This window comes from Muntiacus reevesi, chromosome 10 (genome assembly GCF_963930625.1).
Source record: "Muntiacus reevesi chromosome 10, mMunRee1.1, whole genome shotgun sequence".
NCBI classification, from domain to species: Eukaryota; Metazoa; Chordata; class Mammalia; order Artiodactyla; family Cervidae; genus Muntiacus; species Muntiacus reevesi.
Window position 1 is genome coordinate 62,432,959 of NC_089258.1, and position 15,564 is coordinate 62,448,522.

A 15,564-nucleotide genomic window follows, 5' to 3' on the forward strand; every position below is an offset into this window, starting at 1 on the left:
AGAATACCTTTTGTATTACACCTCTAACTATGTGAAAGAAATTTCTCGAAGCCAAAATTTCTCAAAATTTCTTGAAGCCTAGAGGTTTAGAAACCCCCTCAAACCTTCCCAGCTTTCCCCAGGACTGAAGTAATCAGGATCTCAGCACTCCCAGAAGTTCATTCACAGCCCAGTCTTTGCGAGGCTCCACACAAAAGAAAAAAGAACTAGAAAGTAAGATAGAAAAATTGTAATGGAAATGGAAAATCAAGGTTTGAGAGGAGATGGAGGACACTAGACTTTCTGGGGAAGGGAGGAAGGCACAGAGAAAAAGGATAGACAGGAGCATGCATAAGCCCCAAACAAACTGCTTACTCCTCAGTTTTGCTTACTTTAGGAAAATGGAACATTTAATGCCCTGGTAAGGAATCTGAGATAATGTATGTAAAGGACCTACCCATAAAATGCCAAGTTCATAATAGCCTTCTAAAATGATAGCTGTCATCATCATCATTATCATCATCATCAACATTATTATGTCTGAGCATCTGTAGGTTGTTATACATTGATGATCTAGATGACCTTGTCACGCTCTGTCTCCTTTTAGGGCAAGCATTTTGAATTGCCTAATTTTTTTTCCTTTTTTTTTTTTTTTTTAAAGGAATTAATGGACAAAAAGGCCAGAAGGGAGAAAAAGGAAGTGGGAGCATGCAAAGTAAGTTTATAATTTCTTGGTTTTTTTCCTGTGCGCCTTGGCAATAAACAAGCTTGTGACAGTGGTGGGCTGCTCTTGAGGTAAAGGTTGAGAACTTCAGTGTTGATCCATAGATGCTCTGAAAGTCAGCCACAGTTTTCTGCAAGTAAACTGTGCTAATTGGAATAAAGCAAATAGATTAAATTACACAGCTCTAAATCTCATTACCCATTTGTATTTAGTTTTTGTGATGAGCATAATTTTCTAAAAATTTCACACTGAAAATTGCTCAATTTTCAAGCCAATTTCAATCTGCTGAAGGAAAATCAAGCTTATGAATAGAAACAATTACAGCCTCCTTACCTACTAACCGAAATAACTGAAATGTTACATATAGGAATTTGCACAATCTAAGAACGCTGACAGACTAATTCTGTGACAGCTGGGGTTTTTTTGTGTTTTGTTTTGATAAAAACTTGACAAGTGATATTCAATATCCTAGACATTCGAAACTGCAATAGCATAGATTTCACAACAGGACTCTCTGTGAATGGAATGGTGATCTTATATTCCAGTGTAGAGAATCTGTAAATTGGACCTTGAAAACTAAATATTAGATGACTTATCTTTATAAGTCAACACTTGTATGTCTACTCTGAACCTACCAGATATAATGAAAAAATTTTGAAAGTGAATGAGGAATTCGCATTTGACTTCTCAGAAACCAATGTGTTCCTTCTCTGTGTTCGCACTAGGCGCTGCATGTAATGTGTATATGTGTGTGTGCCTGTGAGAATAGGTGATACCCACAGAGATGATCTTAATCTTTACCCATCAGGAGCCTGATTGAGACAGATTTTGGCAAATCCTTTCATGGAACCATAGAAATCTAGCAGTTCTCCATTGTAATTATTGTTTTAAAAATGCAGTACTAATTTTTCTGTCTTATTAAAAATAATTATTTTAATCTACTAATTTGTGTGGATGCCACATTTAGGTAACTTAGGGTCAGCATTGTGAATGCCAGCCATTTAAGTGTGGTATAACCACATGATGCTTTCTACAGTCATTTCCATAATTGCTTCATTGTTGAACTGTGTGTGCCCTTAAATTGAACAATACTGAGTTTTGTTTATCCTCAAAGTGCTTTAATGTGAGTCAGTGATTATTAGTGTTGTTGTTATTGTATTGAGGGCTTCTCAGGTGGCTCAGTAGTAAAGAATCCACCTGCCAATGCAGGAGATTCAGGAGACACGGGTTTGATCCCTGAGTCGGAAGATTCCCTGGAGCAGGAAATGGCAATCCACTCCAGTATTCTTGCCGAGATAATCCCATGGACAGAGGAGCCTGACAGGCTACAGTCCATGATTAGGAAGAAGCCTCCTTTGTGTCCATTTATTATTTGATGTGATTATTCCATTTCTTCCCCTTTCCCCTGTCACCCACTTATTTTCACTGAACTGCTGTGTAATTCTTCTCTATCTGCATGTTTATCTCAAAATTTATCTCTTCCTCTGGTGGTGGTTTAGTCGCTAAGTCGTGTCTGACTCTTGTGACCCCAGGGACTGTAGCCTGCCAGGCTCCTCTGTTCATGGGAATCTCCATCTTTGGTTCTTTATCTCCTTCTTGTCTTTTCTTAAGACATTCTCTGAGTTTCTTAACCTTGACTCTGGCCAAGCTTGGCAATAAGGGAAACCTTTATTTTGCAGCCTGTTTAACCAAGTACCCACATTTTCTTTTGTTACCTGAGGCTTTCAAATGCTTTGAACATTTTTTGTTTTCAGATGTGTTCAGAAATGTTTTCAGTTACAGGTATTTTCATGGCTGGTTTGAAGTTTATGTGCTTGCTTTATTTGAAGAAGTGTTAAGAGGAATTTCCATGTATAAATGTGTGTACATAGCCTCCAGATTCCTCTCCATGTATTCTTCCATGGAGAGTATATAATTCCATAATGTTTCAAAAACACACAAAGAATCATATCCAGAAATATCTACACAGTGTATTCTGTCTTCTTATTTAAGTTAGTGTACCAATCATCTGCCATGGCAATACTTATGGTACTTTTTTCTCTCTCACTGGCTACACACTATTCCATTAATATAGTGCTGCCCTAATTAGCATAATATATCATTCAGTTCCCTAATGATGAACACTTGATGATTTTTGTTTGCTTTAGCTTGGCTTTAAGAAACAATGCTACTTTCAGCACTCTCTTACCTGATCTTTTGGGAATGTTTTTTAATAGAGAATTTGCTATAAGTATAATCAATAATTCAAAGATGACATGCATTTTACAATTTGGTGGATTCTTGCAAATGGCTCCTAAAAGGTTGCACCAATTTATTCTGTATGAAAGTGCCTTATTCCCCACATCTTCAATTAATTCTAATATATGAAAATTGATGTTGAATTATTTTGCTATAATTTTAAAAAATATTTTTAAGTGTGATTTAAATATAAAGAAAATAATAATTGACTTCCTGTTTTGTTTGTGGGGGGGGGGGTTCAGCTTTTTAAAAATTATTTTATTTGAATATAGTTGATTTGGCTTCCCATGTGGCACTAGTGGTAAAGAACCCACCTGCCTTTGTAGGACGCATAAGAGACTCGGGTTCAATCCCTGGGTTGGAAAGATCCCCCGGAGGAGGGCATGGTAACCCACTCCAGTATTCTTGCCTGGAGAATCCCATGGACAGAGGAGCCTGGCGGGCTACAGTCTATGGGGTCGCAGAGTTGGACACAACTGAAGCGACTTAGCACACACACACATCGTCAATTTATAGTGTTGTGTTAGTTTTTGCTATGCAGCAGAGTGAATCCACTCTTTTTTAGATTCTATTCCTTCATAGATCATTACAGAGTATTAAGTAGAATTCCTTGTGCTATACAGTAGGTCCTTGTTATCTATTTTACATTTAGTGGAGTGTAAATGAAAATCCCTATCTCCCAAGTTATCCCACCCCCCTTCCTCCTTGGTAACTGTTTTTTATTTTTTTTCTGTATCCGTGACTCTGTTTCCATTTTGCATGTAGGTTCATTTGTACCATTCTTTTAGATTCCACATATAATCAGTATCTTATGGTGTTTGTCTTTTTGTGTCTGACTCACTTCGACAATTTCTAGATCCAGCTATGTTGCTGCAAACAGCATTACTTCATTCTTTTTTATGGCCAAGTAGTTTTCCACACCACATCTTCTTTATCCATTCCTCTGTTGATGGACATTTAGGTTGCTTCCATGTCCTGGCTACTGTAAATTGTACTGCAGTGAGCACTGTGGTACATGTCTTTTCCAATTATGGCTTTCTCAGGATGTATGCCCAGGAGTGGGAATGCCAAATCACGTGGTAGTTCTATTTTTAGTTTTTCAAGGAACCTCCATACTGTTCGTAGTAGTGGCTATACCAATTCATATTCTCACAAACAGTGTAGGAGGGTTCTCTTTTCTCCACAGCCTTGCAAGCATTTATCATTTGTAGATTTTTTGATGATGACCATTCTGACCTGTGTGAGGTGATACCTCATTATAGTTGATTTGATTTGCATTACTCTGGTAATTAGAGATGTTGAGCATCTTTTCATGTGCCTCTTGGCCATGTGTGTATCTTCTTTGAAGAAATGTTTATTTAGATCTTCCACCCATTTATTGATTGGACTGTTTGTTTCCTTGATGTTGAGCCCCATGGGTTGTTTGTATATTTTGGAAATGAATCCCTTGTCGGTCACTTTGCAAATATTTTCTCCCATTATGTGGGTTGTCTTTTCATTTTGTTTATGATTTTCTTTGCTATGCCAAAGCTTATAAGTTTAATTAGGTCCTATTTGCTTATTTTTGTTTTTATTCTCATTACTCTAGGAGGTAGGTCAAAAAAGATCTTGCTGTGATATTTGTCAGAGAGTGTTCTATGTTTTCCTCTAAGATTTTTATAGTATCTGGTTTTACATTTAGGCCTTTAATCCATGTTGCATTTATTTTTGTGCATGGTGCTGGAGCATGTTCTAATTTCATTCTTATTTCCTCTTTCATATATGTGTCAGGACCAGCATAACTCCCTGATCGTATTAGGGCAGGCCCCTTTGAAGATCAGGTGGGTTGGGCGGGACACCCCGTGCTACCATCTCATTAAAAGGCCCTTCATCTCTGGACAAGTCATCAGCACAACTGACTCCAGGATCCCCCTGTGGCTCCTCCAAACGACCTTGGTTCCCACGTGGTGTCAGCTTCCGCATGCCTTCCTCTCCTGGTCCTTTGGTGCTTTTGGGGCCTCTGCTCCCCTGCTCATACCTGTCCGCTCTCCAGCACCTCTCCATGACCACTGTCCCTGAGCTGGGATGCCTCCATGTATTGACTTGCAGACTGCTCTCTCCTACCCTCCTCAGAGCCAGGCCAAGATCACTCTGCCACCTCTCATCTAGTGTCTCCTGAATCCGTTGGCTCCCAGGAGAAATCTCATGGTAACAGATTATATGTGAGTTCTTTACCTTCAAGCATATCAGTCTCAGCCAGAGATAGCGATGCCATAAAGGAATCCATTTGTTTGTCCAGCATATGTTTACCATATGCCTCCTGGAGCTAGACTTAACAGCTAATAAGATAGCTATTATCTCTGGCCTTCCAGAACTAATTGTCCCTGAAAAACATAAACATGGACACAAGCAGTTATACATTAGAGCAAGGCTAGAAGGGGGAAGGAACTGGGCTCTGTGGGTGTTCAGAGGGGATCAAGAGTCTTCAATTCCTTAGAATTTTAAAAAGGTAAATTGACTTTGATTTGCTTAGTTTACCTTCTTGTCTTCTTATTCTCCAGTTTATGGCATATGTTTTTCAAGTTTTATCATGAAATCAAGTGGAACTGGGGCAGTTCCTTCAACATTTTTGAGCCAAAAAATCAAAATTTGTTGCCTTAAATTATCTGGCTCTTTCAAGCAAGAATATTTTGATCATAAAAAAATAATGCTGAAAAAAATGCTGAAACTGTTTTATTCTATAAAGCTTTTTTCACCAGCCTGTTGCATTTAATATCCTTGGTAAAAGCACATGTAAAAACAAAGTTTCTAAGTGTGTTAGTTATGTTACTCAATAAAAACTATAAAGAAAAACATTTTTTTTAAAGGAATTCTTTGTACTTTAAATATCGTGTATAGATCCTGGAGAAAAAGAAATATTTCAGTAGAACTGGAGATATTTTTTATAGGTAAAAAAGCTGAAAATGAGAAAGGAGAAAAAGTAGGAAAAGACAAACTACAAAAAAAGAAAGCTATGGGATTTCTAGTTCATTTTGAATGTCTATCTCTCTCTGTTAATCAGCAGATGGAATTTTCTCACCTCTCCTTCCCTTCAAGTTTTAACACATATAGTCCCAGGATTCAGGATATTAAGGTTCTAGGAGAATTCTCAGTTGCATCCCTGTGTGTCTCCCCACTTTCATTCCCTCGCCTGTGAAATGGGCATTGTATCACTCACCTCACAGTTTTGTCGTGAGAGTCACATAAGATACTCCGTGTATGTAGATGGTCTGTAAAATCATGAAGCGCTTAACACTCGTAAGGCATAGTATACACAGTGGGTCTCTCTAACCTGGAGCTATTCTTTCTCACTGGTCTAATGCAGACATTTAAATCCATAATCAGAACACAAATGTGTGCCAAATGAAAATGCAAGAAGCCAAATAAATGCCATGGACAAAAAGAGAGATGCTGGAGACTTGGATGAGATTTTACATTAGATAGAGCAACGCAAGTGTGACCAGATCACAAATCAGTGAGTTTGTCTGAGCCGAGGAAGAGAGCTTACGTTATAAATAAAAGGAGCGGCTAAACAGAGTGCCCACCAGAGGCCGGAAGCTGTCAACACAGGTCAGAACAAAATGTCAGGCTAATAAAACAGGAGTTCCAGGCTCTGAGGAACGGAGGATGAGCCCATGACACTGCTGATGAGAAAGCTCCAGGAAAGGTTGAAACAAATTAGAGCTGTCAGTGGTACTCTGGGTTTATGCCGGCTGGACACTAAGGTCTCCAGGAGAAGAGGGCAGGGAGCAATCAGACCACCCATCCTCAATGCTAGCAAACTAGCAACGCTGAGGAGCCAATTATTGCAGACGTCTGAAGATGAGTCGGATCTCTGTGCCTGTGGTTTCTTTGGATGGGGCGTCCTACCTTGTTCCGTGCTGGGGGCCAGGCGACGACTGGGAGCCATCTTCCCTTCCAGCAGCACTCGGTCCACGGTGGCCGCAGGATGACCCTGAACCCAGACTCCCTGGGACACCATGCTAGGGGATTCAGTTCACAAGCTATCTGGCTCTCCAGGCTGCAAAGAACTTCTTAAGTGTGTGAAATACTAACCCGAACTTTCCACTTTAGGGCTTCAGGGCTTTTTCTCTAGACAAAAGTAAATGCTGAACGTCTAGTTCAAATGGACACATGACACCTGATTTAATAACATATACTAAAGAGAAAATAAGTCTGCATCAAGTTCTAATGCTTGTCCTAATAGTTTGCTATGTTCTCACCCTAACCTCAATGTGTATGTGTTTCAGGCAAATGGAATTCCTGCTATACAATTAAATACTCTGCGTGATGCTCTGTCCTAAACATACCAAGTACTAATGTCCGTGTTTTCTGCTGTGCATTTTGCACAATAAGACTACATACAGTGAAACTCATACCATGATATGAAATATCAATATGTCTTTCATTTGATTACTACTGAGGACTCAGCACACCCTTGAATGAATCTTGGTCTTTCTCAAAGCAATCAGCTGATCAAAGTCAAGGTTTCTTCTCCAACCACAAAATAATTGTAATAATGAGCATTTGGAGAATATTTTCTCAACACCAGGGGCTTTAATACATTATCTCCTCTGATCTTCAGAAGAGCCTTTGAGGTAAGTCTTATCATCAGTCCCATTTTATAGATTAGAAACTGAAGCTCGCCTCTAATAAGTGGTACAACAGAAATGCAAAACCTGGTGTGTTGATCTCCAAAGTCCCTATTTGTTTCCATCCAACATTCCCACACTAGTTTTCTATATATTTATACATAAATACCAAGAATATATCATATGGAGGGTGTGGAGAGAGGGAGAAAGAAGGGAGAGAAAGAGATTTGTAATGAGCAATTTGATTATCTAGGATGGGCCTAGTCATTTGAAGACCTTATGGAAGAAAAAGTTCTTAGAGCATGAATTCCACTAGGTCAGATTCCAAGAAAGCATTCTCGTTTAATCTCTGTTTATGTTTCTTCCTTCATATCCTGTTTCAGCCACTGCCTCCAGTCTCTCCCTAAAGAATATTAACTCAGAAATATAGTCTTTCTGGAATGCTCACCAAGCTTCCATTACCTTGCTGAGAGCTACTCATGTGTGCCAGGGGAAGAAGCTACCTGTTAATATTCAATCTTTATTTCAGTAACTGGCTCCATTTGAGCACTTTTTTTTCCCAATTATGTTGCTGCTTGGATGTCCCATTTCTTTCATCATGTCTCTTGTTTAACTGCTCACTGTCCTTTCCTCAGTGGCCCAGCTGGGCTTCAGCAGAGCAGTGTCCCCGAACAGTGATGGCTCCATGTAACTTACATAAACACTGATCATTCTCAACAGTTATGTGGTGTTTTCAGCTTTATATGATTCCACAGATGGTTGCTAAAAACACATAGTGTTCCATTAAGAAGCAATAGATGTGTTCCTTAATAGTGTGTATAACTAATATGTCTTGTAAATTGAAATAGAGATTTAAATCAGTAATGAGTCTAGGGCTTAGCACTGGTCCTGTTTAGGACCTATCCCAGCTGTTTCACAGCTTGACTCTCAGCAGTGATAATGAGAAGGAAACAACAACAACAAAAAAATCAATACAGTTCCAGCCGGGTCTTTTGCATCAGCAAAGTTTGTAATTCACCCAGGTATGTGCCAGAGTTCAAATGGAGCAGAGAGACCCAACACGCCACTTCCCATGTCTCCACAAGCTTGGAGGCACCAATGGCTTTCCTTCCTTCTTCAGAGAACTGGTCCTGGCTTCCTGTTCTGCAGTAAACATCATCTTACAGTAATCCAAGATTGTTTCTTTTGTGAGCGCACAGAGTCCTAACCACTGGACCACCAGGGAATTCCCAGGTCACAACGAATCATTCGTCCCCTTAACCTGGTTCTCTGGCCACTGTGCTCCCTACAAAGCAAACCTCAAGATTAGATTCCTTAGAACAGCCAGAGGAGTTACTTGCTTGCACATGAAGTGTCCCAGAAATATCTCCCACTGTGGCTTACCCTGCAGGACGCTTCCTGGGTACTCTGGTTACCCTCACCCCTGTTTCTGCTGTGTTCTCACTCATATCCTGCTTAATCCACTGCAAAGTAAGAACTTTTAAGTTGTAACAGATTTACTCAGTATCATCTGAGTTCACTACCATTTATTTTGATGCAACACATTCTCAATCTTTCAGTTATTGAACTATGGGTGTTCACTGCCATCATGGTTAATTTAGTTAAGTCACTAATTTCCAGTGCAACCAAGTGTCCACTACCCAGCTATTCCACAGTCCTCAAATCCGGGGCGGGGTTGGGGGATCAGTCCTTTAATCCTGAGATAAAATTGTAATAAATTGTTTGAGCACCATCCTCATATCCTAAGGCAATTCCAGTGCCTCCTGTCTAAAGCAGTTTGATGAAAATATGAAAAAAATATATTCCCTTCATCTCCTCTTTCAAACCCCTGCGACAACTGTGATATTGGGTTTAATAGGGTTTCTAGCAATTCCTTTTCTCCTGAAAGCTCAGAATGTGCCTTTATTTGGAAGTAGGGTCTTTGCAGATGTAGTTAGGCTAAGATGAGGATTCTGGATTCTGGTGGGCCCTGAAGCCAGTGATGGGCATCTTGATAAGAAGAAAATGCCACAGAGACACAGTGAAGACCACGTGGAGACAGAGGCAAGGATTAGAGTGATCTGGTCACAAGCCAGAGAATGTAAGACTTGCTGGAGCCATAAGAAGCTAAAAAAAGAAGGATTTCTCCCCAGAGGCTTCACAGAAAACAAGGCCCTGCCACCGTCTTGACTTCAGACTTCTGATGTCCAGTACTTCGAGAATAAAGTTCTGTGGTTTTAAGCTGCACAATTTGGTACCATTTACTATAGTAGCCTGAGGAAACTCACACCCACACATCTTTGTTGTTGCTTCCCCCCCACATCGCTCATTCCAACCTTGAGCACCACAAGTCTCCCTTCATTTGAGAATGTTCCCTAGTTCTCCCTGGGGATGTAAGAGAATTTTACTGAAGAATCACACCTAACAGGAAATGTGGGCAGAAGAGTCTACAACTTCAAGCTGAACCTTGAACTTGCCTGTGTTGAAAACCAGCTAGATTAGACACCAAATTTTCCTCACTGGCCGCTATCCTCAGACTCTCCCCTGCAACCAAAAAACTTTACACACCCCTGCTCAGCTGGGATCTTCTCCCTCCGGTTTCTCCCTTTTACTTTGTTTTGGGATTTCCAGAATACTTGTTTCTTTCAACTTCCAGAGTAAGATTCAAAATATGTTAAATTATTTTTCCAAGAAGTTCAATGTATTTCTCCAGACATATGATATCCATTGTAAAAGAAAAAAATCCATCAATCAAAGGAAGAAATGGAAAATTTCATTAGAGCTAAATTTGAGGATGATAGCTTGGGAAGAGCATCTCAGAGAGCTCCACTGGAAGTCAAGGCCCAGTTGCAAAAGTTTTTGAGGCAGAGGACTGTGCATCAAATGATGTTATTGTTGACAGTTTACCTAATCCAGATCTTCAGGTCATTGTGCTAGGTCATCTGACCCCTTACAAGCTCTAGAGGGAATGTTATCTTTAAGGAGTTGTCTTGATCCTAGGACACTGTTGCTCTTTACAGCTGAGCAGGTATTTCTGCTGATGGCTGAGGTCTGGTTGATGCATAATGCATCAACAGTGAACAGTGGGGGGGCAGAAGAGGTCAAAGGGCAGAAAAAAATTATGTTTAAATTTTTTGATCTTGCCATAAAATATAAATTCTATTTCACACCAGATTGTGCCTTTCATAGCTAAATACATCTCTAGACTAATTATCTTAAAAAAAGAAAATCAGGTCCTTTTCCAGAAGAATTTTGTTATATTACAAGGACTTCTGGGTTAACTTGCAACTAGACTTTTACAAACATTTTTTTTCTACATTTGGAACTCAAATACAATAATTACCACTGGGTAATAAATTTAACCCTAAATCATAATTCCACTGAATGATTTGAAGTAAATAAAGTATGACAGTAAGGCAAGCAATATGATAATAATTGAAATGAAATAACTGCACTCCTCAAGTCATTTTAACCTCCATTCTTTTCTTCCACTCAAGTAGCAGTGCTGGACACATGCAGAGATGCCTCAGAGTTCACATTCTTCTTGACTTTTCTTTTCAAAATTAAAATTTTGAAAGCTGGAGCTTGTTGCAGGAAAGAAAGTGGGGAGCAAGAAGATGGTCACATCTCAGGTCTCAGGCGAGTCCCTGGGACGGTGTCTAGTATGGGTTCTTGGCTTCCCTCAGGGAAGAATTCAAGAGTCATAGTAAAGTAAAAGACGGCTTATTCAGGAAGATACACACTCCATAGATAAAGTCTGGGCCATCTCAGAAGGTAAGAGGCCCCAAAATACAAGGTGGTTAGTTTTTAGAGGCTAATAAGTGGGAGGATTATTCCAACTATTTTGGGGATGAAAGTGAAGATTTCCAGGAATTGGGTCACTGCCCTTTTGTCTGTTTATGGCTGGGCTTAGAACTGTCTTGGTGCCTGTAGGTGAGTCATTTAGCTTTCCTATGTATTATAGTAAGTGTATAATGAGGCTGAAAGTCTAGTGGAAGTTCACTTGTCCACCGTTTTGGACCTAGTTGGTGCTAACCAGTCTATGCTGTGTCCACAGCATCTCTGTCATTCTTTTAAAAGTTTGCGCCCTGCCCTCTTCCTGTCCTATGCTTGGTAGATTCATATTTTTTCCTAACTTTCCAGAAAAACATATGAAGCACTTCTATAATTTATTTTGGGCTCATGGATGGCTCCATCAGCAGCCCTATGGACATGAGTCTTAAAATAGATTTTTTTAAATAAAATAGATTTCAAATATAAAGACAAGAAGAAAAAAAAGCTACAACAAATAGCTGATACATAATCATGTTTACACGCATGCATTTTAGAGGTGTTGTCCTTCTACCATACTGACTGCATGTATTTACTTTTTTTTTAAGAAATATGTTAACTTGCACAGTTGAAGTCCCATTTATGCTTGCCTGTCTTGTTTTTCTAGGTTAAACTTCCATCATGGAGTTTACATGCTTGGTTCCATTCATGCTTCTATATATTTACTACATGTGTATGTTTGCATAAATAGTAGATGGTATTATTTTCTGTTTTATATAAATAACATTATACAAGATCTCTCATTCTAAGTTTGTTATTTTCCTCAGTTTTACAAATTTCGGCTTTATTTGAGTAATAGACCCTTTAAAACAGTAAGGACACTAGTGAATATCTGGCCGCCACTTATTTTAATTAATCCTAATTTTAAAAATAATATAATTTCAGAAAATAAGAAAAATATTTTATATTCAATTCCTGCCTCCTATAGAATATTACTATCAATATCTTGGATACTTCCTTCTAGTCTTTTTATATCAACTTTTTGGCATAGTAAAATAAAATATTAATATAGTCACTTAATTTTATATTACCATTTTTTTCATTTTTACATGATTCCTTTGACAATTATGTTTAATGCCTCTAAAACTATCCTTCTAATGTATATACTATAATTAATTTAGCTATTCCTCTATTCCAGATATTTAATGTAGTTGTTTTACTTCTTCCTTTAAAAATAAGCCTTCAATAAACAAACAAGTAAACAAAAAAACCAACAATGGCCACTGAACTTGGTAACTTGCACTAATTTGAAGTTATTTTCTCAGATTAAAAAACCTTCTTCTGTAAATTACCTGCTTGTTATTTTTTGTTTGATACCTTATGATTATAGACATACGAATGAGCTATTTGTATAATAAGTATTTCACATATTGTTTTTATCTTTCTTATAGACTTTTAAAAATATATAGAAATTATCAGTACTCTACTCTTCCTTCTAACCCTAGGAAATAAGTATGGTAAGACTGCCTTTAGAAAATTAAACCACAGTGAATCAGAGCAGAGATATGTAAAATCCCCTAACCTGATGAAATATATTAACATATAGAAAGAAAAATGTGTTAAGAAAAAGAGCACGGGCCAATCCCAGAGGCAAAATCTCACTGCTCTGCCTCATTGTAAATTAATAAATTAATTAAACGAATAATTCACTGATTATGATTTGACTTCTTGCACAGATTGCCCACAGAGAGAAAATGGCCTTGTCAAGTAGTTAAAAATATTCCTGTTTTTTGAGGCAATTACATTTCTAGTTGTAAATTGCACTGACATTTAGTCCCAAGATTCTGTTTAACATTAGATTGTCACTAAGAGATAAATCTGCTAAACCTAAAAATCAGGCTTTGGAATTTGTGAGGCTTCTGATCAAACCCTCCCACCAGACCATTCCACATTAGTGGGCTCTTAGTGGACAACCATGGAGATTTTTTTCCTGTAATAGGACTCTTTTTTTTTTTAATCAACCTTCCCTGTGCAATTTTCTTTACTGCTTCTGCACATAGAAACAACATTCTCTCTAGAGACGGGTGACATACTAAATTCTATTCCTTTCAGTGTTTGATATTTTAAACATTTGCCAATTTAATCCACTCAGGTCATAGAGATCACATATCAAGAATAGCTCAAAATTCATTCATTCATTTATACCATCATGCTTCATCAAGTGCTATTTGGTCAGGTATGGAAAAGATAACTGGAAGGGTTTCAGTATGGGGGCGACAATAAACCAGTTTCCGGTGCTTTGTAGGTCAGCAGTGCTGGGCTCCCAGGTAGCTCAAAGAGTAAAGACTCTGCCTGCAATGTGAGAGACCTGGGTTCGATCCCTGGGTTGGGAAGATCCCATGGGGAGGGAAATGGCAACCCACTCCAGTGTTCTTGCCTGGAGAATCCCTTGGACAGAGGAGCTTGGCAGGCTACAGTCCATGGGTGGCAGAGTCAGACAAGATGAGCGACTAACACTTTCAGTGCTGTCCAAGTTTGAGAAGAGTGTCTATCAAAACTGGGCACTGAGGGTGAAGAAATGGGAGGTGTTGGTGGGGGCTGCGAGGAGGAGAGGGTGTGGGGGATTGAGGGACCAAAGTCCCAGGAATAAAGGAGGGAAGGCTTATTTGGAAATGTCAGTAATTATGTAACTGAAGAAAAGGGAGCAAGAAGGGAGGGGCAAAGAGGTTTTCAAAGCGTTAAACTGGAAACGTAAGTAGAGGTTAGTTATAGCCTTACATCCAAGGTAAGAGAAAACCAAGTCAGACAGCAGGCACTGAGAGAGGGCATCAGAGGGCAGACGGACTGAAACCACAATCACAGAAAACTAGCCAATCTGATCACATGGACCACAGCCTTGTCTAACTCGATGAAACTATGAGCCATGCCGTGTGGGGCCACCCAAGACAGTCGGGTCATGGTGGAGAGGTCTGACAGAATGTGGTCCCCTGGAGAAGGGAATGGCAAACCACTTCAGTATTCTTACCTTGAGAACCCCATGAACAGTATGAAAGGGCAAAAAGATAGGACACTGAAAGATGAACTCCCCAGGTTGGTAGGTGCCCAATATGCTGCTGGAGATCAGTGGAGAAATGACTCCAGAAAGAATGAAGGGATGGAGCCAAAGCAAAAACAACACCCAGTTGTGGATGGGGACTGGTGACAGAAGCAAGGTCCGATGCTGTAAAGAGCAATATTGCATAGGAACCTGGAATGTTAGGTCCATGAATCAGGGGTCATGTGACAGGTTTTTCCCTACTGAAATCTGCTATCATACTAGTCTTGTGTTTTCAATTATATCAGGGGTTGCCAAGCTTTTTCAGAAAACTATCAGCTAGTAAATATTTTTGATTTGCTTGCCAGAAGGTCTCTGTCAGACTATTTAACCCTGCTGTGTAGCCTGAAAGCAAACCTACATCATTCGTAAACTAACAGGCATGGATGCGCTCCACTAAAGCTCTCAGTTGAGTTCAGTTAGGTCGCACAGTCATGTTCGATTCTTTGCAACCCCATGGACTGCAGCATGCCAGGCTTCCCTGCGCATCACCAACTACTGAACTTGCACAAACCCCTGTTCATCAACTCAGTGATGCCATCCAACCAACTCATCCTCTGTCATCCCCTTCTCCTACCTTCAATCTTTCACAGCATCAGGGTCTTTCCCAGTGAGTCAACTCTTCGCAATCAGGTGGCCAAAGTATTGCAGTTTCAGCTTCAGCATCAGTCCTTCCAATGAATAATCAGGACTGATTTCCTTTTGGATGGACTGGTTGGATCTCCTTGGAGTCCAAAGGACTCTCAAGAGTCTTGTCCAACAACACAGTTCAAAAGCGTCAGTTCTTCAGCACTCAGCTTTCTTTATAGTCCAACTCTCACATCCATACACGACTACTGGAAAAACCATAGCTTTGACTAGATGGACCTTTGTTGGTAAAGTAATATCTCTGCTTTTTAATATGTTTTCTAGGTTGGTCATAGCTTTTCTTCCAAGGTGCAAGTGTCTTTTAATTATAGGGCTGTCATCACCATCTGCAGTGATTTTGGAGCCCAAGAAAATAAAGTCTCTCACTGTTTCCATTGTTTCCCCATCTATTTGCCATGAAGTGATGGGACCAGATGCCATGATCTTAGTTTTCTGAATGTTGAGTTTTAAGCCAGCTTTTTATTCTCCTCTTTCACTTTCATCAAGAGGCTCTTTAGTTCTTCTTTGCTTTCTGCCATAAG

The 15,564-nt window shown here is 39.4% G+C and overlaps 1 protein-coding gene across 3 annotated transcripts in view; it reads left to right on the forward strand.

The window, feature by feature from the left end:
- MSR1 (macrophage scavenger receptor 1) overlaps positions 1-15,564 on the forward strand; it is a 76,255-nt gene that overhangs the window by 35,542 nt on the left and 25,149 nt on the right. For 2 of the 3 annotated variants that reach the window (XM_065946805.1, XM_065946806.1), the window contains exon 8: positions 641-694. In XM_065946805.1, coding sequence (XP_065802877.1) covers positions 641-694 — 54 coding nt within the window. Of the gene's footprint in view, positions 1-640; positions 695-4,711; positions 5,918-15,564 lie in introns of those variants that run through there. The other variant, XM_065946807.1, reaches the window with a different exon arrangement.